The 24,886-nt window shown below is 33.4% G+C and overlaps 4 protein-coding genes across 8 annotated transcripts in view; 2 read left to right on the top strand and 2 right to left on the bottom strand.

Annotated features, from left to right (window-relative positions):
- Positions 1 to 2,146: 2,146 nt before the first annotated feature.
- osk (oskar) lies at positions 2,147 to 9,422 on the top strand. Of its 4 annotated transcripts, XM_014241595.3 has the most exons (6): positions 2,151 to 2,712; positions 3,810 to 3,911; positions 3,969 to 4,326; positions 5,212 to 5,624; positions 8,065 to 8,443; positions 8,510 to 9,422. In XM_014241595.3, the coding sequence occupies exons 1-6, from the start codon at positions 2,592 to 2,594 to the stop codon at positions 8,610 to 8,612; spliced, it is 1,476 nt and encodes a 491-aa protein (XP_014097070.1). In that variant the 5' UTR covers positions 2,151 to 2,591; the 3' UTR covers positions 8,613 to 9,422. The 4 variants fall into 4 exon arrangements, with proteins under 4 accessions (XP_014097063.1, XP_014097078.1, XP_014097070.1 ...); XM_014241588.3 differs by having other exon boundaries at positions 2,147 to 2,712; positions 3,810 to 4,326; positions 5,221 to 5,624; XM_014241603.3 differs by having other exon boundaries at positions 2,149 to 2,712; positions 3,810 to 4,326; positions 5,365 to 5,624.
- Positions 9,423 to 11,105: 1,683 nt separating this feature from the next.
- LOC106622518 (sex-regulated protein janus-A) lies at positions 11,106 to 11,797 on the bottom strand. The gene is made up of 3 exons (XM_070106255.1): positions 11,557 to 11,797; positions 11,348 to 11,472; positions 11,106 to 11,294 (listed from the first exon to the last, which is right to left on the bottom strand). The coding sequence occupies exons 1-3, from the start codon at positions 11,696 to 11,698 to the stop codon at positions 11,202 to 11,204; spliced, it is 360 nt and encodes a 119-aa protein (XP_069962356.1). The 5' UTR covers positions 11,699 to 11,797; the 3' UTR covers positions 11,106 to 11,201.
- Positions 11,798 to 12,327: 530 nt separating this feature from the next.
- On the top strand, positions 12,328 to 14,209 carry LOC106622445 (zinc finger and BTB domain-containing protein 17). The gene is made up of 2 exons (XM_014241625.3): positions 12,328 to 13,112; positions 13,527 to 14,209. The coding sequence occupies exons 1-2, from the start codon at positions 12,527 to 12,529 to the stop codon at positions 14,132 to 14,134; spliced, it is 1,194 nt and encodes a 397-aa protein (XP_014097100.1). The 5' UTR covers positions 12,328 to 12,526; the 3' UTR covers positions 14,135 to 14,209.
- Positions 14,210 to 15,687: 1,478 nt separating this feature from the next.
- Positions 15,688 to 24,886, bottom strand: part of Axn (protein axin) — a 28,810-nt gene continuing 19,611 nt past the window's right edge. The window contains exons 3-12 of one of the 2 annotated variants that reach the window (XM_014242326.3): positions 20,348 to 20,654; positions 20,040 to 20,272; positions 19,322 to 19,984; positions 18,364 to 18,498; positions 18,059 to 18,155; positions 17,858 to 17,992; positions 17,537 to 17,792; positions 17,306 to 17,450; positions 16,923 to 17,243; positions 15,688 to 16,850 (exon numbers count right to left, since the gene is read on the bottom strand). In XM_014242326.3, coding sequence (XP_014097801.1) covers positions 16,724 to 16,850; positions 16,923 to 17,243; positions 17,306 to 17,450; positions 17,537 to 17,792; positions 17,858 to 17,992; positions 18,059 to 18,155; positions 18,364 to 18,498; positions 19,322 to 19,984; positions 20,040 to 20,272; positions 20,348 to 20,440 — 2,205 coding nt within the window. In that variant the 5' untranslated portion in view covers positions 20,441 to 20,654 and the 3' untranslated portion in view covers positions 15,688 to 16,723. The remainder of the gene's footprint in view (positions 16,851 to 16,922; positions 17,244 to 17,305; positions 17,451 to 17,536; positions 17,793 to 17,857; positions 17,993 to 18,058; positions 18,156 to 18,363; positions 18,499 to 19,321; positions 19,985 to 20,039; positions 20,273 to 20,347; positions 20,655 to 24,886) is intronic. The other variant, XM_036373737.2, reaches the window with a different exon arrangement.

The raw sequence follows: 24,886 nt of genomic DNA, 5'->3' as shown, positions 1-24,886 counted from the left end.
TAAGGGACTGATAGATAAACAAAATGGGGATCTTGGTTTCCACCTAAACCAAATATTCAATGGCTATGGGTGCGTTAAAAGCTGTCTTTACAAATTTTGCCTTGACTTTAGTAAGGACCATTTGACGTGAACAGAGTGCAATGAAGACTCTGAACACATAATCTATCATTGTCCTAGATTTTTAAGTATAAAAAAAAAGCTGAAATCCACATTTGACGGTAGCTTCACAATGGAAAATTTGACAGCACTTATGTGAGAGTCCTATGTCAAATGGAAAGTTGTCAGGCGAAGCGGAAAAGACGCCTTCTGATTATCTCACATAATGACCGCTATATAAGGCCAAATTTAAATGGAAGTTCGAAAATAAGAAAACGGGTAAACTATTGTACCGAATTAAGATGAAATTTAAAACTGTGTTATGTGGACAGTAGCCGTGGTTTCCGATTTTTCATTTCCACACTGTAGCATAAAAACATAAAAATAGTGTTAAGCACCAAATTTATTGGTATTGGTCGAGTAATTCCTGAGATTTAGAGTTTCACCTTCTTTCATCAAAGTGGGAGGAGCCACTACAATTGTTCAATTACAAACAACCATTAGGTGTTCAGAACTATTATACTCTGTGGCAACATGTTGCAAGAATATAATAATAAAAATAATAGACCCAACGATTAACCCCCTCTCGATCAAAAGATGTTGCATTTTACGTCAAGATCTTAAATTGAAAGCGTACAAAATATAGCTTGTATATAGCTTTGGTCTTAAAAAGTTCCAAGAAAATCCGACGTTTTCAAGTCAAACTTTGTTCAACGATGAGACCCATTTCTGGCTCAATGGATATGTAAACAAGAAAAATTGCGGATTTGGGACGAAGAGCAACCTGAAGAGATTCAAGAGTTGAAATTTCATCCAGAAAAAACAACGGTTTGATGTGGTTTGTGTGCCGGTGGAATCATCGGCCCATTAATTACATATTGATTATTTGACAAAACAATTATACTCTGTACAACATGTTGAGGGTGTATATAAAAAATAAACAAGAAGCAAAAAGTATAAAGTATAAAGATATAGCGCTTAAAACAATTTTGAAAATTGCAAGCTTTGCTAGGTCAAATTAGACGAATGGGCCGATGATTCCACCGGCACACAAACCACATCAAACCGTTGTTTTTTCTGGATGAAATTTCAACTCTTGAATCTCTTCAGGTTGCTCTTCGTCCCAAATCCGCAATTTTTCTTGTTTACATATCCATTGAGCCAGAAATGGGTCTCATCGTTGAACAAAGTTTGACTTGAAAACGTCGGATTTTCTTGGAACTTTTTAAGACCAAAGCTATATACAAGCTATATTTTGTACGCTTTCAATTTAAGATCTTGACGTAAAATGCAACATCTTTTGATCGAGAGGGGGTTAATCGTTGGGTCTATTATTTTTATTATTATATTCTTGCAACATGTTGCCACAGAGTATAATAGTTCTGAACACCTAATGGTTGTTTGTAATTGAACAATTGTAGTGGCTCCTCCCACTTTGATGAAAGAAGGTGAAACTCTAAATCTCAGGAATTACTCGACCAATACCAATAAATTTGGTGCTTAACATTATTTTTATGTTTTTATGCTACAGTGCGGAAATGACGGAAATAAACGCTATATCCGTTCAGATCAGAAACTACATCAAAAGAAAATTTTCAATTTTTATAATATTATCGTTTAGGTATTTGTATTTATTTCGCAATACATCAAAGTTGGTATTAAATTTTGCTTGATCAGAGAAGTAGAAAACACAACAACTAACGAAACTTATATGCATAACACATAAATCGATATTTTGAGATGTATGTTCTCCTGTATGAAATTAAAAATGCATTTATAACTTTTGAAATGAAAGAGCATTACTTGATCTCAACACAAAACACTAGAGACCAATCAAATTGAGAATAAGAGCAGTAGGTTGTAGATTATTGTCACCACATTATTCATTCAAGAAGCGAAAACATCCGTTTGGAGAATAAGAGCAATAAGTTGTAGATTATTGTCACCACATTATTCATTGAAGAAGCAAAAACAACCGTTAGGTCTCTCAATACAAACGTTAGGATTCTGTAATGAATAGTCAATCAAAGCTAATTTATTTCAATAATTTGATAGGTATCTAAGTACGTATGTATTTATACACGTTTGCGTGATCCTATACTCATACATATGTATATGAGTTCATGAATGTGCTTAACTAAAAGTATTTGCACTGTGATTCGAGAAGTTGCCAACTGCGGAGAGAGCGCTTTACCACGTGTTTCATCCAAGGATTTTTTTCTAGTAGAACGAATGACATATTAGATTTATATTAGGAGTACTCAGTTTTAATCACGACTACTAGTTTTAATTTAGAATATTGGGAACATTTTAATGGGCAAACATTTCTGAAAGAGCTCGAATTTTCAGTCAAACACAGAACATCGCGCCAAAAATCCAGCAAAACTGAATGTTTTCACATTACAAGCAATATTTTGTCTTCTACTCTAATAACTAGTGCCGCTTCGACGGTCATTTATAAAGAATTTAAGAACGGCTCCAATTACCACGTAACTATGACAGTTATGCATGAAGCTTTCCTAGAATTGCGAAGCGCGTTTCCTGATTTAGACGCTGAGGTGAGGAGCATACTGCTTGCGCGTTCTCAGGAAGGAGCAACTATCTCCGACCTCAAGGGTAAGTTAATTAAATATTTTCTACTTATTTTCATGTTTTACCAATAAAACTGCTCATTTACTTTAAGTATGTTAAGATAGATATGATTTTATATTAAGTTTCCACAAATTTTGTTACATCCCGAACAAAACGTCGGAGAGGGTATGTACATACATATATAACTGATTATCGTGACAAGCTAAGTCGATTTGGCCACTTTCACCCATCTGTCCGTCTGTCTGTCTGTATATACGCGAAATCCCTTTCCTTCGTCGCTCAGTTTTTGAGGTATCGATGTGAAATTGTGCACATGTCCCTTTCTCCTTAAAAAAGCTGCTCCTTTGTCAGAACTGCCGATATCGGACCTATATAGCATATAGCGGTCATACAAACTAATCGGATCAAAATCAGGTCCTTTTGTTGAAAACTTATTTATTTAACGAGATATCTTCACGAAATTTGGCGCAGGTTATTGTTTAAGGTAACTCTCCGAACTTGTTCGGAACGGAACACTATAACATAGGGCTGATATACAACTCAACGATTTAAATAATGTCCTTGTATGGAAAACATTTTTATTTGACGAAATTTCGCAAGGGTTATTGTCTCAGGCAATGGTCACTATAGCATATAGCTGCTATACGAAATGGCCGATTTGTGAATGGCATTATAGCTTTGATGCAACCGAAGTTAACACTTTTTTGTTTTGCTTATTTACACTATATCTCTACTTTTCCGAGATAAAGTAATGAACTTTGTAACTAACCATTAAAATATTGTAGCCAGAAAAAATAATAAATCTGAGGATTTAGATTCCCAGTAAGAACGTTGCTTATAGTTAAGTTTGGTATCGGAATTTAATTTTTTAATGAATTGATTCATGCCCAAATGATAAGATATTATCAAAAGCATAAGGCGTTTTAGACTATGGTAAACCAGTTGATTTTGAGTGTTAAAATAAGTTATTAGTGCTTCTACATGTACATAATATGCATTTCAGAACATGTCCTAGCTTTGTGCCAAAAGGCTTTAATTTCCAAAAGTTTTTGTCGTTTTGTCATACGATTTAACAGTTTTATACACTTTTGGAAAATTTCATTATTTATTTGTTTTTATAGATGATTATCGGAAAAATACAGGTATCGTGTTTCCAATATTTCAAAACATCACCGAGTTCCTTCTCTCAATACCATTTGTGACCGCATTTTGTAATGAAAATGGTAAGCTCATTTTTAATGTTCAACCTTCTGCAAAAACAAAGCACATCTATGATTTAGTACAGCAGCAAAAACCTCAACAGCAAATTCATACTCAAAAACAACAGCAATTTGTTCACTATAACGACCAAAACCGATTCGAACCATTCGTAAACAATATTTCATCTAAGAAAAACAAACGTGATGAATTTTGGTACCGCCACAATAAACAGATTGATTACCGAAATAATAATGAATATATTAATAAGAACAACATTGATAATAATAAAATCAGCGAATCGGTAAAAACTGATGCATTAAAAACTAAGGTGGGTCTGGACAATTTAGCATCATTGCAAACTAACGCTCAAAAAGGTGTTTCTAATTACACTGAGGAAACGGGAAGCAATAATTATTATCAAGACAACTGTAACCATCTGTAAGTATGATTCACTAATATCTTTCCACACACTATATAAGATCTGAATTTAATATAAGGATGAAGACGGTATATTTAGAACAAGTTGATTAATCCACCATTTGTGGGAAGCAAATGGCTAACAGTGTAGATACCCATTCACCTATTTGTTCTTAACAAGGTTCATCTGCCGCAATCGTAAGAGTCCAATACTAAATAATAGATTACACTCGGTTAGACTACAAATCCTGACAGACGTCATTAGTCAAAGTTGTGAGTGGGGTAGATGGTGTAGAAAAACCAAGGCACTTTCTTCCCAATTGCGATAGGCTCAATGCGCTTCGTCGTTGGGTCTTTTATTTCATAATTAGGAGTTCTCGTCAACACTCCGTCAGATGTATCAGCCCCCTAACCTAATCCAAGTTATTAAACTTTTTTTACTCCGACGATAAAAAGATAGATGGCGTAGCCGATTGCCGATCTTAAATATGATATGTTTATGCTACGTGACATGCCGTTCATTAAACCTGCAATAGAGTAATTGTGTCTAAAAATGTTCTCCATATATTGAAAAATCTAAATTTTTTAGGTATTTTGGGACACATATTGTTATTATACAATAAATGGAGGGTACTATAAGTTGTAAGATCCCGCGAAAGCACTTCTCAAGTCAGACAATCCGTTAAAGGCTAAATTGAATATATGTATATATAAAAGAATAAAGAATACTATTGAAAGCACTAAAAAGTCATTGAGCCTATTTTTTTCAATCATCGGCTGGAAAAGTTATTTGAATTATGTAAAAAATCGCATATTCAGTTTAGTTACCTGTTTAATGGCACACATTAAACAAATTTATTTTTTCTGTACCGATTATAACTAATTAGATTCACAAATTTTTGCTAGTTTCAATAGATTATGCAACCAACCGAAAATGGCGTCACAGAATCTCGGACACAACTTTAATAACATTCATTATTCAAATTTGAATAGTCGGCTTACGAAACCGCAACCAACACATTTACAAGCAAAAGCAATAAATCAAACATTTCAATTTAGATCAATTCAACAACAGAACTATTTGAATATGAATATACGGGAGAAGCAGCCTAATCCATTCAAACAACCAATGGCTAAATACATACTTCCAAGTACGAGTCGACCCACCTCACCATCGTGTACCAAGAGCAGTCGATATAATGATTCAATCTATACGACAGATTCAGACTATGAGGCACACCTCTTGGACTTCCCCTTGTTGGGCGATGATTTTTTTCTGTTTTTGGCGCGAATGGAATTAAGGTGCAAATTCAAAAAATGTAAGTTTAACAAAAATTATACCCTAACTGCATGTCTTAAATGTTATCTAGTAATAGTCGTCCATATTGACCAACTATTATTATCCCTTGAAAGGTGACAATAAATGTATAAAAATACATTTTGGTACAACTTTATTACAGCATTCATAATATATTTATATATAATATTATAAATATAACAAATTCCGGTTACCATAAGATATTGCCGAAACTTTAACTTCATATGAAATGTTGCAAATAAATTTAATGTTCATTATTCGGCGAAACCGTGAATGGATTACAATCATACTTGGTATCTTATTAACTTATATTATAGGTCATAGACTCACTTCGCTTCTTTACAATATTTTTTACCATACCTTTGTACGAGGTCACTATTAGTGCAAAATTTTATTTCGATTCATTGGTGCTGATTTCACTTTTTCTCATCTGGTGCATTTTATAATGGTGTTATATTGGAACTAGGCGTGGTGGCTGGGATTAGAATAGCATCCCCCGAATTTGGGGTTAATATGGGTATGGACGGATAGAGGTAGTTATCCAGATTAAAAAAATATATAAATATATGGCTTTTGAGATATTTGCAATTTAAGTTCAAAAATTCAACAATTTGAAGAACGTGTTTCTTGCATATACATACTTGTATATAATGAATTTTCAATTATGTATATGTCCCTTGGATGAAGTCGAAGAAGAAAATGCTTCCAGCAAGTTTGGTTGATCTATAATAATAATAAGCAACGATTACCCTCCTCCTGCCCAACCGACGCGAGGGACGCAATCCTCATACGTGCGGAATTAGCCGGTCAGACAGTCAAGAGATTTTTTAAGTGTTGAGATCTAAAACTGCTCAGCTACAGATTCAAAAAGTTCAACAGCTAAGATTTATAGTTGCGAAATAATAAATTGTTACATTTTTCTTTATTAAGAGAAAACAATAAATTATTTTTAATTTTGAAAAGTGAGTCAGATAAGTCAATTGTGCTGTGGAATGAGAATTAAAATCATGACATATTTATACGGCGGAATGGTTTGTTTCGTTCGAAATTTGATCTACAGGATTTTAACAGTAAAGGTCTAAACCTCCTCGAAAAGCGAATCGGGATATTAAATTTAATTTCAGATAGGAGAAAAGAACTGCAAACTGTTCCATTCAATATTTTCACTAAGATTATCATGCCAAGCATTTCCCTACAACTATAAAGTGTAGGTAGATTTATAATTTTAAACGGCTAGTGTATGGAGGTAGACTTACCCTAGAATCCCATCGGAAATGCCCTAAGGCGAAAAGTAAAAATTGTTTTTGAACAGACTCTAACTTGCCAGAATGGATTTGGTAGCTACGGTTCCATACAACAGAGATATGTTAAATTCGAAGCAAATCCTTTCTTGATAACAGAATGCCTGTTTGTCAAAAATTTATTCTGATGAAGAGTTCACATAGCCGCTATATACCTAATACAAAGATTTTCGAACTTCCGGTTAACTTTATACCGTATATATCGGTCAATATGTGATTTATCTTAGTGAAAACGAGAGGGCATATTTTACTAATAACAATGTATCTTTGTTACTAAAATAGACAAAATCGGGTAAAAAGTTGTCCTAGCCCGCTTATAACTAATAATACGATTTTCGAACATCCAGCTGACTTTACTCAGGCAGCATAGTATTAGTATGTGGCATGTTAATAGTTTGTGGTATTGCCAAAAATAGATAGAATCAAGTCAATACATCCCTTAGACCCCATATAACTAATATTCAATTTTCAAACTTCCGGATGGCGTTATACCATATATACGAATAATCTATTGTATTACTCCCGTATACGAATATGCTTGAAAATATATGCTCAAGTATACGTTGCCGTTCTTTCTCTGCCCCCAATATAGCATAACCATATAAAGATTGCCGACATTCTCCGTAACTTTAAACCGTACAGGTTGGCCAATGTGTGATATTTGAATGAAATTAAATGGACAAGTTTCTTTATTATGTGGTTTACCACTGAATATGAATGGAATTGGTCTAAACCTTGATCTAAGCTTCATATCCGTAATATAAAGAATTTCGATACTCTGATTGATGTTTTCCATATGAACTTAATATACAATATTTCATTTAGCCTCTTCGGTAAGATTTATATAACATTTGTTTCATTTGAAGAGGATTTTAATATAATTTGGCTTACGCTAATAAAATATAGCAATAAAACTAAGTGTGTATATGACCTACAATATCACATAATAAAATACCAAACTTGATCCATTCACGATTCGCCGAATAATGAATATAGAATTCTTTCGCAAATTTTTTTAATGAAAGTTTTTCCAACACTTTTCACCGGTTTTGATGCTTGCAAGTTGCAAGAGTATAAAATTTTCGGTTACACCCAAACTTAGCCCTTTTTACTTCTTAATTTATGTTAAATTATTCATAGATGACAAAGTACTGCAGAGTGGACTTTGCGTATCCGGACAAACTATTTGCGGTGCAATTAGGAGAGTTCGACAATTAGAAGATCAGTGTAAGAGTGTTATTGTTAACATTGGATCTGTGGATATAATGAAAGGTCGTCCTTTGGTGCAAATAGAACATGATTTTCGCGAGCTTATCAACTTAATGTTCAAAAAAGGATTTACACCAATTCTAACGACACTGGCTCCCCTTGCAAATTTTGCACACGATGAAATTACTAAAACTAAATTGGAGCGCTTCAACAATTTCATAAAAAAGGAAGGTGAATTCTTATTAGTCATGGACATATGGGCATGCCTAGTAAATGAAAGAGGCCACATACTATTCGATTGTTTTCAGAAGTGAGTAACTACCAATAGAACCAAAACTTGAAAACTTCTAATATATATACAATATTCTTTCTACAGCGAACCAAGAATAGTAACGGGTACCTCAGAGCCGTACGTGTTTTGGAACAAAATTGGTCGACAACGAGTTTTGCAATTAATAGAATCTCAATTGGAGTATTAATATTTTAAATCTGGTCTGAAAAGTTTTACCATAAATTGTGTATTGCATTATTAATTATTTTAAATTGTATTACTGTTTGTCTAGAAACGTTATTGATTGTTAATATTATAGGGGCGTCGATTTTTGTTAGATATAACCTAAATTTATTTATTTCAAAGTAATTATTATTATAAAAATGCAAATACTTTGATTATTTGTATTGCACATATCAAACGAAATATGTATTTGTTTGTTGGCGGGCTTTAAAAATTTTATTCAGATATATATGTATCAGTGCACAATATATATTGGCGAATAAAGTTTTTGAGGAATGATATTCTAAACCTAACACGTTATTGCGCTGAAAATGTAACAATTTAGCTTCTACAAAATCAATACCGGTGTTGATTTGTCGACAATTGTAGAAGCTAAAGCATTTTCCACATAATGACATTTGTAAATGTTTTATTTAAGTTTAAATATTGTATGATTTAAATGTGATTGATTAATTGATAAGGAAAATAAGAACGAGCCACAACATTTTATTAACTCTAAGAATAATAATATGCCACCCAATTGCACTTCAACCTCTTTACAAATGTATGTACTTGTCCGCAAATGTAAAGGTGTGGTTGTGCAATTGCACTTTAAGCGCAACACAGATATGTTGCTTAGTAAATACTAATAAAATAACTATATTTCTTAAGTAAATGTATTTAGTCAATGTATGAATTACTTTAAAGCAAAGTGTTGAGATTATATGGTAATTACAATAACAGAAACACAAGTAAATAAAAGAAAAAACTGTAATAAAACTAATACTAAAAAGAATCATTATAATGTTGTAGCTACTTGGACTTCAAAATTTTCTAAAAACCGTGTACCATATATTAAAAACTTGCTGATTGTTCTTGACATTCATTTGAAAAATTAATCTCGTTAATTAAGAAATTGTTAATTGGTAGTGATTTTGCAAATCTACAGCTGTTGCCAAATATGTTAATTGGTAATAAAAATTCTGTCTTTGCATTTTTGCGCTCTGCATCTATCACTATCACAGGTGAGAGAATGGTACATTTTCGCTAACTATGCCTTCTGTCGACATTTCTTTGGAAACGTGTACCTCAAGTTTTACACCTGCCATACGCTAGCCAATTGTTGCAATGCTGAATTCTGATATGACGTATCTGACTGTTGACACACAGTTAAATTGTTCTAAATAGATGGTATTTGGTGTACTAAATCATTTCCAAAGGTACAATACAACTGTCTCGTAAAAAGAGACAAAGCAATTCGTATGCCAAACACTATTGGCGATGGTCCAGATGATAGAAAATATGTAAGACGGCCGTAAGTTGCAGAGTTCCTTCCCAAATAAAAAACACACAGCACGTCTTACACAATTTTTCTTTGAGCAAAATTCTGTAAGCATTCTTGACTGGCCATCGTACAATCCAGATCTCAATCCCATTAAGCATTTATGAAATGATGTCAAAAAAGTTTTATCTCAAAACATAACCGATTTCGAAATGCTTTATAAAAAAATTAAAAAAAGCTTGGTATGCCATACCTGTTGAAAGGTGCAGACTTCTCATATCGTCACTGATTCCGCCGTGTGGTGCCGTATTACAAAAAATTTATAATCCAGTGATCGAACTCAAGAGTGAGTCATAGATAGACGATTTATCGAGAAATCTGTTACACTACTATAATAGGGGCTGATAGCATTCGATAATATACACAATTGTCTTTGAGCTAGACGCTATTCTGTTGTCGAATGGTAGCTGTACTTGAGCTTGTTATTACGCATCTATAATAGGAGTGTTTGATTTGAAAGTGTAATAGAAAGCGTAGAGCATGGATCATCTTTGAAATCAAGGAGTTACTAACATGTTATTTGGCGCGAAAAGAAGCTTTTCTCCTTCTGCGGTTTCGTTATTACGATATCCAACTCAATTGCAACTCGGTTAAAGTATTGTCGAATTTCAACATTTTTGTAGTATTTTGTAGTTTATAATAATTTTAAAATACATAGAAAAAACGGTTAATGTTTAGTTTAGAACCCCAACGAAGGTCCCCCGCAAATATTATATTAATATTCAAAAAAATGATTTCTACAAGAAAAGCAAACACATTTTACACATGTTTTTTCGCGTCAAACTCCCTTCAGCACGCAAAAGAACTATGGACACACCGGTTTTGAACCGATGAGGGTTTTTTTTTTATTCGCGGCCGTAGGGCCTTGGTTCGGAGACCTAAATATACATTTACGAAAAAACAAGTTTATAAGATATTGGAGAACTTGTTGAGCTCGTGAAGAAAAATCCGAAACGACGAGGCAATCAACAAAATGTTTGGTATGTAAACCCAGTTTGACAATCCGTCTTCAACATTCCACACCAGTTAAAAATAGTTTGGTTGATCGGAGAATGAATTGCTTTAACTTCAAGTCAACTAAACGAAGTTACAAACCGTAAATGGAGCAATAATTACAAAAATATGTCTAAATATATATCAAATTTAACCAATTTTCATATCTATTTTATTTGAAAATGAAGCATGCATTTTTAAATCTTAACATAACTTTCCGAAATCTAAAAAGCCTAACATTTAATAGCCTTCGTCGGATATTTCAATGTTATATTGTGGAAATTTATCCAGCAAAATTCTCCTAGTTTCCGCATGGTCCGCCTTCCCAAAGCCCTGCAAATAAATAATTTTTAATATATTTTTTTTATTTATACAAGTGTTACAACCTGGGAATAGCCATACACCTTTATTAACTTCAAGTTCGGATTATGCTCAATGCGACCACCGCCAAGACATTCTGTTTCTAACCCTAATCCTTTACAGGATTCGCTGGTTCGGTCGTAGATATCGGCTTAACAAAGAATCAACATACACATATACTTATTTACTGAATAACTAGATCCGTACACATAAGCCAAACTATTTCAAATCTTACAATGCCACTGACAGTCCGCAAATCCTCTTACAATATTTTTATTTGAAGATTCATCTTTTCCGTACACTTTTATTAATACATATTTGAAGACTCCTTCCTCAATATTTACACTTGGAACTGCTTTTAATTTTGCATCAGCCATTTCACAAAACTTTCGAAAACCTTAAATGAATTCATGAATTAGAGAATACAACGCAAGAAAAACATCTTACTAATCTAATCGACGAGCCGTACATTCCGAATTGGGAATGATAGTTCTTTATCGTTAGCATGTTTACAATTTAAAGTCGATACGAAAATCTTTTTATAGAATATTGTGACGAGCAGAGATGATAGAACAAAATGGAACCGACGATAAATTGCCAGAAACAACTAGCTAGCAAATTCGTAGTTGCCAGAATGTTCTAGTCGCGAACTTTTGTTAAAGATCTACTATAAAAGGTTTGCTAGATTGTTTATTTTGGTGTCGCCAATTGCGTTCACATGAGCGAGACAAGTCTGACAACTTTAGTCAAACAATTTTCTGCATTTTTTCTTCATTTTTGACTACCTAATTTTAATCCACATTCACCGTTTACTAAAATATTTCTGTTATAAAAATTGATAAAAACATTCAAATTTCCGATATAATTAATGTAAATATTTACTTGAAACGGAGAGCTTTGCAACCATGAAACAAATTTCAAAATGAAAAGGAATGTCGAATTTCGAAGCAGCGAACAAGAACACAAAGCGTACCACCCGAGTACGAGTGGCACGGTCCTTCGTTTTTTATCGTCGTCCCCACGTATACAAAAAGCCGGTTTGGACGACAAAAGAGTCCGTGTGTAAACTGGCACTAACAACACTTACAAAACTTCGCCGAACTCGAACATTTACTGTCTAGTTAATTCTTGCAATTTATCGTTGATTCTATTCGCGATATTTATTTATTATACATTGTTTACCATCGACGTTATTGAGTGGTCCTATGAATATGAAATGTTATTCTGATAATGATTTTGAAATTTCAATTAGTAAAATACAAATTGTTAAAAGATGTTGTATTTGTCAGGAGCATTCTTCATCACTTACTTTAGTGGACAAATCATACATTGGAACACCACCTATTTTAACAAGTGATTTACTGCTACAATGTTTTGATTCAATGGATAAATTTCACTTAATACTTGGACAGCAGCCTTCAAATAACTTCATATGTCAGTCATGTGAAAAGCTCCTTGTAGAATTTTATAACGCCATGAAAATAGTTACGATTAAACGAAATAAGTTCCTTAATCGAGTTCAGGATAAAAATAAAGCAACAGATGGAGTAGAATACTTTGTAATTATTGAATCTCCAAAAATAAATGCAAACTCGCATCACCCAACAACAAACCATGTAAAGGATCATGAACCAAATTCACATCCTTCAGAAGACGAGTTTGTTACAATTATTGAATCAGATGATGAATATTTTACTTTAAATACCTCAGAAGACGAATTTGTTAAAGTTAATCAACCAGCCGAAGAATTTGAAGATGAATGGTCATCAGATTGTTCAATCAACTCAGACGGTAAAATAAAAGTAAATGTATAGTTTGGGTTTCCCCAACTAAGGAGGCTTCAAAAATTAATTTTTTTTAAATTGTCTGTTACATTTCTTCAGTATTTTTTTTCATAAGAAAATGTTTAGCTCTCTGAACTGGTAATTACAGCTAAGTGATCTGAATCCTGCAGAATTTTGCCGCTCCAACAACAACAACAACTAAGTGACTTAAAAAATATTTGCAAAGTGCGTTAAATATATGTACATATACAGAAATTATTGAAAAAACACGTTCCGCATTTGTAATTTTCGCGTAAAAAAAGACGATTTAAAAAAAATAATAATAATTTTGAGGCCTGAGTGGGAGTCCATAAACTATACATTTACCAAAATAAGCATTAATTTAGTAAGTAATTATCATTAATTTTAATTTCTTTAATAGCTCAAGAAACTCCAGGACAAATGCGAAAATCATTGATTACTATTGAACGTATGCCAAAAACAAAGCTTAGATTTTGTTGGCGTTGTGATAAAAACTTTACATCGGATGATGCTTTTGAAATTCATTTGAAACTAGCTCACACGAAAGGTAAAAAAACTGTTTACTCGTGCCAACAATGTCAAAAAAGTTTTGCATCCGAAGACGAACATAATGCACATTTGTCCGAAGTTCATTATTCTGATCAGTTACGTTGTAAAATTTGTGGTGCTACGTTTGACTCATCCGTACATTTGAATGCACATAAAATGGCCCACGAGAAGTTTAAGTGTTCTATATGTTTAAAAATGATGTTAACTCATAGAATGCTTCAACGTCATATGTTGGTACATCGTATGGACAAAAAACACCAATGTTCAGAATGCGACAACATATATACATCAAAGAAGTTTCTACAAAAGCACATGTTGGTTCATAAAGATGCTCGAAGCTTCGTATGTCAGGTTTGTGAATTTAAATTTAGGAACGCATGGAATTTAAAACGCCATCAAAAGCTACATTGCCTTGGTGATATAAGTAGGAAGCTTGGAGATATTAGAGCGCATACTTAAGTTTTTAATATTAAAAATTGTTACATTTTTTATAATAAACTTGGTCAAACAAAATAAAAAACTAAAAACAAACAATTGATCTAATTTGTACGTAAGTGTATTATATAGGCAGACAGTAACATACTCGTTCCCAAAGTGGAGTAACCTTGTTACACCAGAATTCATGTTCAACCTCAACCCCTAGAGTTAATAAATTTACTTTGGGCTTTCAAATGTCTAAAATCGTATCAAACAAAATTTGTCAAAAGTTAGTTAGTTTAAGGATATTTCAAATATATTCAATTTTATTTCTTAATTACTACAAAATATCGAGACTGGCGTTGCAAGAGAGCAATCAGCTGACTTGTGTCTACGGGAAAAATCCAATACTCACGTATATCCTACCGTATGGACTGTAAGCGGTGTTCATTTACATTGCGCTCTTATAAGCATGGATAACATGATACGAAACTCTTTGAATCGAGAGAGCGCTATCAAAGTTCGATTTTTTTTATAACATTTGACAGTGGTGCCGCTTAGGAAAGAAATAAGTTTTGAGATTTTTTAATGTATTTCTTGATTATTTTTACTTGGTACTGCTAAGCAAAACAATACTCTGCGGCAAAACACCCGCTCTTTCTTAAAAACAAAACTATAATTAATCTCTTTAAATGAAGATTAAAAACATACGTAAAAGTCACTAAAAAATCTGATCTCACAAATAACCCACTGATTTGACAATTTGTTTCTGCTTTATTTTAGTTTTGGTTGTCATCTGTTCAGTAGCTCATGAACTTTCAGTGCTGCCAAAAAACCATGAGATCATGCGCTCTCTCAGAAAGCAAAGAGAGAAGTTTCGAATCATATTATCCATGCTCATAAGATAGGTCGTATCAGCTAATTCGGTCTACTGTTTTGCGGCGGTAACTGTTTCCAGCATTATACACAAAATAGGAAGTGATGTTCATGATGAATATAATTTTTTTTTTCTTGGCAGTATCGACAAGGATGACGTATCGAAGATTGATCAGATTGAGAGTTCCCTAGTGATTTAATATATGATTCAATAAAATATCATTATAACGTTATAAAATTATCAAATCGTCTACCATATTTTGTTAAATTAAAGATACATTTCAGGCCCAACGTAGCCTGTGTGAGTGAATGTCAGGTATATTCTCTACAATGGATGGTTGTCCGAGGCTACAAAAGGCATGTTTCTTTCGGAAATTGGGTAAGTAACAGAGATGGTTGCTGCATTCAAATTTTCCAAATCAATCACCACTCGCGGATAAATCGAAGTCATTTGCTACATAGAAACCATTTCAGTATAACTTTTGATACATATGTTGATGTAATCGATATTTTCATTTCAACAGAGATATTCGTCTATACAACTCGAATTCGGCGGAACCAACACTTTCAAATAATATACATTCGTATCTTATCAATGCAGGACTGCCAGTTTTTATGGACAGGCTTTGTAATTATTGTCTAGTAATGCTGATAAAAATGCCTACATAAATTAGATATGCGTATTTATTTGCGGACATGGAAATGAACTCAGTTCCCAGTTATGTTAAATTATATTTCTTTATCTTTATTTATTTGTATTTTTTCAAACAAAGTTTTCGATGACACTCGACATTTTTTTTTACCGTTACTTAAAAAAATATCGTAATTCTTCAATTTTTACTTGTGAGTCAGTTGTATAGCCTATCCACTAATAAATTTATAGAAGAATGAATATGTATCTTATTTTAAATGATGCACACTTAATAATTTATTTATGTTCACAGAAAGATAACCTAATATGACAATTAGCATTCCAAAAGTGTATAGATCGCGAAGCTTTTGGAAATGCATATGTGAATGTGAGCATATGTAGGCTTTTTTGTGGTTATAAGCAAAAGTTACATGTGATGATCACACGCACACATGTGCACTTTCATACTTATGAATCAACATGAGTAAAACATATTCATAACAAATTAAAATTCTACAAAAATTACGTTATGAAATAGTTTTAGACGATATAAAATTTAAGAAAGCAAAATCTACTAAAAAACTCTTATAAAATACTTTTGATTTTCGTGATCGAGAACAATATTTAGTGCTGCAAAAACAGGCAGCGCTTTATATGTAAACAATATATATTGCAGGCAGTCCATAAAAGCACATTTCAATAAATTTTTTTCGGTCAGCTTTCTTAGAGAAAATCTATAAACAATGTACATATTACGCAAATTTAAAACAAATAAATTCGCAGATTGGAAGAGTTGGCGAGAACAAAATATATATACTTATAGTATTTTATAAAAAAATACATAAATCGAAATATCTACTCGTAAATACATACTGTTATGCTTTTATAAAAATCTAAAAATATTGTTTTTACAAAACTCGATTTTTGTGTGATTTTCTCAATTATCTCTAAGTACTAAATACATTTTTTAATGTAACATTTTGTTTCGTCAACCTTCATTTACGCTTTTATTATCCCAATAACTATTCTTTAGGAGTTACTAATTGCTGCTTTTCTTGTTTCGTTGCAGTTATTTTTTAATCTCGCTGTTTATTATTGTGAGTCGCTAAGATACTAGTCTAAATCTAATCGGATGGTTTCACTAGGCCCATCACTTTGCCTTCAAATAGTGGCAAAATATCACTGTCATTCACGATCTCTTCCTGAATCACTGGACTTTCTGGATCTTCGCAATGTGTTTTGAAAAAAAACCTACAATGTCAGTTCAAGAAGGATTTCATTTTAATATATGAATGCGTAATTAAAGTATACAAGTTTACTCACCTAAAATTGCCCTTTTTCGGCAAGTAGTCTTTAAATTGCTTCAGGGTGGGTTGCGAACCGGGAATTTTCGATCTGTAAGGATATTCTTCGTCACAGAATGAGAATACGACAGTCGTGGTCTCTAGTGGTTTTGCGGGTAGAGGTGGCGGTTGCGGCTGGTGATGTAAACTACTGCTGCCACTGCTACTGCTGCTGAATGATGGTTGTTGCAGAGATGGCTGTATATGTTGTTGAGTATAGCGACGAGACCTTCTGGTCTCGTCTTCCAGTCTTCTTTTTGCCTCTTCTGATTTAGAGGCCGTACTTGAACCAGACCGTGAACTTAATTCAAATTGAAAATGGGTTATTAAACCAAAATTTTTTTTATTACATTCTTATTTCACCTGGTGTCTTTGTACTTCATAAGAGTATCGGCTGAGAACAGACTGATTCCACTATCTGTATTGACGGAAGGCCACTTATTTGTTAGCTTCCTGGAGGAGGAACTGTGATCCGGCATGGATTTGGAGTGTTTCATAGAATGTCCCCCTAATAAAAAATTAATATTTCGTTGTTGTAAGATGCAGTGTGTCCGTTTTTTTTTTCTAAATAGTGTGCTTGAGACTTCTAATTACCTATACTCATAGCTCCGTCACTTAGCATTCCTGAATCGTGTGTTATGGTGCGACGTCGAGTGGGAAGAGGCGGGCATGGTGACATGGTACCAGGCGAACGGTGAGGGGTTTGATCCTTCCACACTCTTGATACATGCTGATCGAGTATATCTTGGTCATTGTCCTCCTCTAACGCAAATTTTTCGCGGATCGCGTCTGCAAAAGCGCGATCGCTGGCAAGCCTTTCATTTGTCGGCATTGAATCATCTGTAAAACGCTGGAAAGAGTACGAAGTAATATCTAATATTATTTAATACCGTAATAACAATTGTTTATACATACATCAAATTTAGCTCTATCCTCAATGTCTTGCTTTCGTTTCACTTCTTCCAATTTCGGAATCAGTAATGCAATTAGCTCAGCCTCTTTCAGAGGACGATGTTCGTTCGAATGGAGGCGCTGCGTTCGAGGGATAACCTAAGTAATTTAAAAATAAATATATAGCATATATTTTGACGTCAAAATGATTCATGTAATACAAACTTGAAACGTGTTAGTCTCTTTGTTGGCCATAGCACTTTGACGTATCGCTTTGCTTTCATTTGAACTATGTCTTCTTTGAATATAAGGTCGACCATCCCTGAAATGTAGAAAATATATCTGCATGTATTTAATCAATTTAAAGCACAGGATTATTTAGAACATAATAGAATTGCATATTACGACCACACTCTCAGGCACATCATAAAGTTAGACATGTAATATATTTGCATACTATGTACGTATTTTAGAAAATATGAATCTTATTTATGAATATTTTACCAGACTTAGGATATATGTATACTTACATAGAACAACTAGATAGAGACATTGTATCGGAATCAGTTCGACCACCGGAACTTACGCTGGCTCTTTCCGAATCCACACGCGAATTCGGAACATAAGAAGTATTCGCGGCCGCAGGATACACATAACCATGAGCACTATTCGCATGCAAAGATAATGTCATATCCATGCAATATTTCCATTTACATCATGTACAAATCATATATAGTATAAATACAATAAAATTATTAAACCATAATATGTCGGGACCGAGATAACGTCAGTAGAGCAAACAGATACATCGTCATGAGTACAGTCGTAGAACAAAAGGAGGCATGCCAAATGAAGTGTTTGGTTGTATGATTCATTGATAGGTTGTTTGGTTGTGTGATGTAACATTTGTGGGTTATAAGTCATGATGATAAAAATGAAAATAAATATATAAATATAAAAAAACCATAAATAAAATGACATTTTTTTAATGTTCTATAATACATATAATTCTTTCCATGCAATTTTACTTTTATGTAACGTTATGTTCATTAATTTAACGATTTTATTTTAAACTAAATATTGGTTGATAAATTGTGTTTCGTTAAAAAAAAAATATTTTGCACATAGTAAGTTTTTTAAATTTATAAATGATTTTTTTTAAACATCGATTCAGAAATAAACAACCATGCCACAATAAAAACGTAAAATATTTTTGCTAAAAATCGAATTTATATATAAATTTCTTTATGAGGACCAATTTAAAAGTCAATCCAAGCAAAACTTCTAGAGACTTGTATTCGGACAGTGCAACTTTTTATAATTAAAAACGCAAATATTATTAATTCTAATTCTAATGAATAATACAGATTTAAAAAATTCGCGTAAACTATTATTAAGTGCATATTCACAATAAAAAGTGAATATTACGTATTTTCTGTAAAATGAATCAACGAATATACTTATATGCAATAAAAGTTTTAAAATTACCCCGGAGGCCGTATTTCCAGTCTTCTCTTCTGAGTTGCTAGTAGTAAGTCGTGGGTAAGACGTATAGGCATATCGGCTGACTTACGACCACCTTCAACACGCAGTTTCTCGAAATCGTCACAAAGAGATAATTCGGAATCTTCATGCAGTGTAGGTAGTGTAGAGCTGCGCGGAAGAGTATCAGTTGCACTAATAGAGCCACTGGAACTAGCAGATGTTGAAGGACCATACACGCTACCACTTGCGCTGCAAGCACCGCCAAGCGATATAATTCCACCTGAAGTGTTCATAGGCAGGTTAATAAAAGGTGCTACCGAAGAGCAAGTCACTTTTCCATAACTGGTGGGCAACGCGCAAGCTCCTCCTGTTGGGGCAGCAATTCCTGCTCCACTACTACCACAACTGGCACCACTACTACTTCCGCTGCCGGAACCAGCGGCCCCAATCCCAAATCGTTCATGCGAAACAGACATTTGCTGAATATACAAAATGTACATTTCCGAACAAAGGAAGCTGGGATAAATGTTGTCACGTATGGTGACCTCCACATATTGCTGCATTGAATCGTATATGTTAGAATTGAGTGGGACTTCATTTTTAAGACCTGCTTTTATTATTCGACGCAAGTCTTCAGGTATTGATAGTTGACTTTTTCGTAAAAACCTTTTCAATACAAAATGTTAGGTAACATTTACATAAAATTAAAATATAACATTACCGATATATCGCTCCTATAATTTGTTTAATTTTTTCGGGGTCTGTTTGCTGTTTTAGACCTTCACAGGCAAAATAAAAGTTTAAATGATCATTATAACCTGGTGCTTCGTCTTCAACATATTTTTTGAAAAGTTCCACTCCATCGCGGTCCTCAAGAAGATGATTAAGTGTTCGAGCCCAATTCAAATATGAAGGTGGTGAATTACGGGTACAGTCAGCCACCCCTTCGGTCATCTGAAGTCCAAATTTTATTAAGTACTTATTTCCCACACAGTTATTTAGAAAGTGTCAGCTTTTAATAAAACTTACCTTTTTAACTCGACTTTCTTCTCCGGGTACTGGTGGTCTAGGCCCACTACACTCATTATCATCATATTTTCGGAATCCTGACGGATGGCTCATGCCACTTTCTGTTTTCTATTTTTCTAGCTACCTTTAAGTTTGACTAGCAAACTACCGTGTTACAAAGTTTCCAATGCTTTCTTCACACTTACAGAGTTAATGAATGTATATTTTCGTCTATACGAACCGTCCGCTATATTCAGAATATAATGGACTTTGAAGATATTTATAATTTTGCGTGCTAATTTTTTTATGGAAGGCAATATGGCAAGGGCTGCAAAAAAAAGCACACATTTTAAATAGGTTTTAAGTTGTGCATTTAATAACGTATTACGAAAAAAAATATTACAATTTAATGGATTCCTTATAAGCTATTTTTTACCCTATACAATTATGGAAATATGTGTTAGTAAATATTTTTATCTATATTTAATTTAATAAATTTTGGTATATTTTGCATGTTGTTACAATATCACAACACATTGAAATATTAAAATGCAATTTTTCGTTCAAGTCATTTATTACACGTACATATACCAACAAGAAATTTGTTCCTGTTGTCATAAGTCCCAAAATCAACGTACGAATTGAATATAATTTATTAATAAAATATTATTAATTAAATATTATTTAAGAATTTATTCTTAATATTAAAAAGCATATATATTAAATTTTTTTATTGTAATCTATCGTTATTGGATTCTAATAAGATATGATCCAACTTTGGAACGACCATTTTTGATAATAATTTCTGCTAAAATGTGCTTTTTTACCGGTACAGACATTATTTACCTTCCGTCTAATTTCCCTATCAACTAACGAACAATGGGGATTATTGTTGTTATTTCTAATTTAGTATTAATTTTGAATCCAATTGATAGTTGGCTTTTTGTGTTTCAAACTTAAAGAAAGTATAATAATGTACAAGCATTTCCTAATTTTTTTTCATTGTATTTTTCTTAACAGTACTGTTATGTGGGGAGCAGGCGAGGTTGTCACCCGATTTCAACCATTTTCACACTGATAGAGGTGCTTAAAACATTTGTTCTCAGTGAATTTTGTTATTATAGCTTTAGCAGTTTAGGAGATATGTACATTAACCCTCTTGGGGGCGAGACCACGCCTACTGAAACAATTTTTTTAACTGCAGATGCCCCTCCCTAATGTGATCCTGTATACCAAATCACTGTCTTGTATCTTATTGTGGAGCTTATTTATGGCAATTTATTTGTTTTTGATTAATGGCGTTTTGTGGGCGTGGCAGTGGTCCGATTACGCCAATCTGCAATACCAATAGTTTTACGGTACTAAGAAACATGTGTACCAAGTTTCATAAAGATATCTAAATTTTTACTTAAGTTACAGCTTGCACAGACGGACGGACGAACAGACAGTCACCCGGTTATTTTGATCACTTATATATATATATAACCCTATATCTACAAGTAACTCGTTTAGTTTTAGGTGATACAAACAACCGTTAGGTGAACAATACTATTATATTCTGTAGCAATATGTTGCGAGAGTATAAAAATAAATAACTTGTCAATCGGACGATAAGAGAACGCACAGAGATACAAGGAAGGAGTGCATTAATACAATATTGGACAAAACTAAAGAAGTTCTGTTTCGAAAATTGTTTCAATTGACAAATTATCTTTACGAAAGGCCTAGAACAATAATCTATGTTTAAAGCAACGCTACAATCAAAAATTAAACAACGTGGCTAGAAAGAACTAGCAAAACGTTTTACTGTTTGAGGTAAACCGTTGGCCAGTTAAGTTTTCAGATTTAGTTATACATTTAGTGGTGTAAGAAATGCACCAGCGATAGCTATTATAGCTTCAGTGCAGTGCATTTCAATAACTTCAACCAATTCATTAAAAGAGAATACGCGCTAATAAAATTCAGAAGTGAAGACAGCAGCGATATCTTTAAGATGATTAAAATCACGAAAAGTGACTGTACAAAGGAAATGCATTGAATTGAACCACGGCCATTTTGAAAGTGATTGTGATTGGTTGATGAGATCGACCAATACAGAATTCCGGACATAACAGCCAAAGCAGGACAATCAACAGTTGCACGAAATTTTGAAATACATTCCTTTTACTTATGTATGTATTTACTAACGTGTTAGCAATACAAAAGAAAACGAAGAAAATCAAAATTCCCAACACAGTGCACACAAAGGGCGAAAACCAAAATTATATCCAACCGCCATAGTCATAAAAGAAATAGGCAGCGCGACAACGACATAAACCGAACTATATTCTCCCTTACATATGTATATACAATGTTTATATGTACATATACTACATTTATGTATACTCCGAACTCACCCTTGTGTCTGTCGGCCACTCGCGGGCGTTATGCCCCTTATACATGGCTTCGCCTCTACCACTATCTCTTATGTGCGAAGACTATGAACTAACAAATGTTAATGACAAAGTTCAGGCTGTAGAAGGGTAGGTACGCTCATGCTTATAATGGCAAACCGATTAGAAGGGAGGGAAATAAACTTAAACTGCTTTGTCTTTCATGTTGATAGGGGAAAAATATGGTACAATGAAAATAGGAAATAAATGACGATAAGCTCAAAGAAGCATTGCTATAGTAATGTAGGTATCTCAGACTCTGTTGTGCCCAATATGACAGATAATTTCATCGTTACTTTCTAATTCTTAAAATTATATACTTTTTCATATAAATTTGCTTGAAATTTCTATTAATAAAACAATTTATTGTATTATACTCTTGCAACATGTTGTTGCAGAGTATAATAGATTTGTTCCCTTGAGGGTTGTTTGTATTACCTACTACTCGATATAGATATGGAGTTATATACGAGTATATAAATGATCGGGTTGACAAGACGAGTTGAAATCCGGTTGACTGTCTGTCCGTTCGTCTGTCCGTGCAAACGATAACTTAAGCGAAAATTGAGATCTTGATGAAACTTGGTACATAAGTTCCTTGGCACTCATGGAGGGTTTTTATTGCAGATAGACAGAATCGGACCATTGTCAAGCCCACAAAACGACATCAATCAAAACCTATAAAGTGCAAACCACTTAAACTAATTCAACCAAACTTGGTTAGAGCTAATTTTTTTAGCATCCCTTCGAAAGTGTAAAAACGGTTTAAATCGAAAAACCCCGCCCACTCCTCATATAACGGTTATTTTGAAAACTACTAAAAGTGCGATAACTCAAAAAATAAAAGCGTCAGACACACTAAATTTTTCGACCGAGATGATCCAAAAAAATTTATAAGGCTAGATAAATTTGACAATGGGCGTGACACTGCCTATATTTAAGTGAAAACCCATATCTCAGGACTTGGTTGACGAATTTTTTAACATTATCCTGACATTTCCATCTTACAGTGCGAAAATGGATGAAATCGGACAACTACGCCTACTTTCCATATAACACAATTTTAAATGCCATCCGATTATTTCATTTTCCTGTATACAAATCAAGCAGCAATGAATCGGGATAAAACTTTGCACCAATAGTGCCTTTAAGACGTGCCACCTGATTGACAGAACCAGTAATACATTACAAATAATACATCTGTTTCACTTTTTGTACATAGTTGTGAAAATCTTTTGTCAGAATGGAAGATATTTTACTTTTAATGCTTTGTTTTTTAGACGAAGAGTAAAATTACGAAAGAAGTTTACGAGATGCTAGAGATCGATTTTGGTGCAGTTATAATACATTTATGCAAAATTTTCGTTTGACTCGTGAAATTTGCCGTCGTCTCATTAACGAAATGGCTCCATATCATAACCAAAAAACCTCACTGCCTTTAACTATAATGGCCAATTCACATAGAACTTTTGCTTCGCTTTGCGCCAGACATTTGTTTTGACAGAAAAGTTCATTGTACGCTTTTGTATGAGTACGTTCACATAAAAAATTATTGACGCGAAGCCAAGCAAAATGGGGAACAACTTTCATCTTTTTACGCTTTGCCAAGCAATCGTCTCCATTTTTATTACAGAGAAACACTGAAAGCAAAGCAAAGTAAAACAAAGAGAGTTTGGATCACTGGTTTCTTATTTATATTACACAGATGTGTTATAGATTAGTAGCTGAACGTATTAAAATGATAATAGAACATAGAAAGTAAGGCCTTAGTTTCGGATGTAACTCGACATTTTATACTCTCGCAATTTGTAAGAATGCGGGGATATACTTTCAGGTATGTATGGGCAAAATATGGTATGCGAGCCATACCAGGATCTAGACCGATTTCATTTATATTCTATGTTATACCACATTAAGGTAAAAAATATATCAATTTAATTTACCTGTTATAAAAGAGCACATTACAGGTTGGTTAAAAAGTGTCTGCTCTCAAAATGAAAAAAATACTGTTTTTGGTACGAAATATATATTTTTTATTCAATATAATCTCCCATAACTTCAACACACTTATTCCAATGATCCCCTAATAATTTTATGCCATCCGTATAATGACTTTCCAGAAGCTCTG

The sequence above is a fragment of the Bactrocera oleae genome, chromosome 2 (assembly GCF_042242935.1).
Source record: "Bactrocera oleae isolate idBacOlea1 chromosome 2, idBacOlea1, whole genome shotgun sequence".
Taxonomy (NCBI): Eukaryota; Metazoa; Arthropoda; class Insecta; order Diptera; family Tephritidae; genus Bactrocera; species Bactrocera oleae.
The sequence above is the reverse complement of the archived record's forward strand: the minus strand, read 5'-3'. Positions and strand labels throughout refer to the sequence as shown.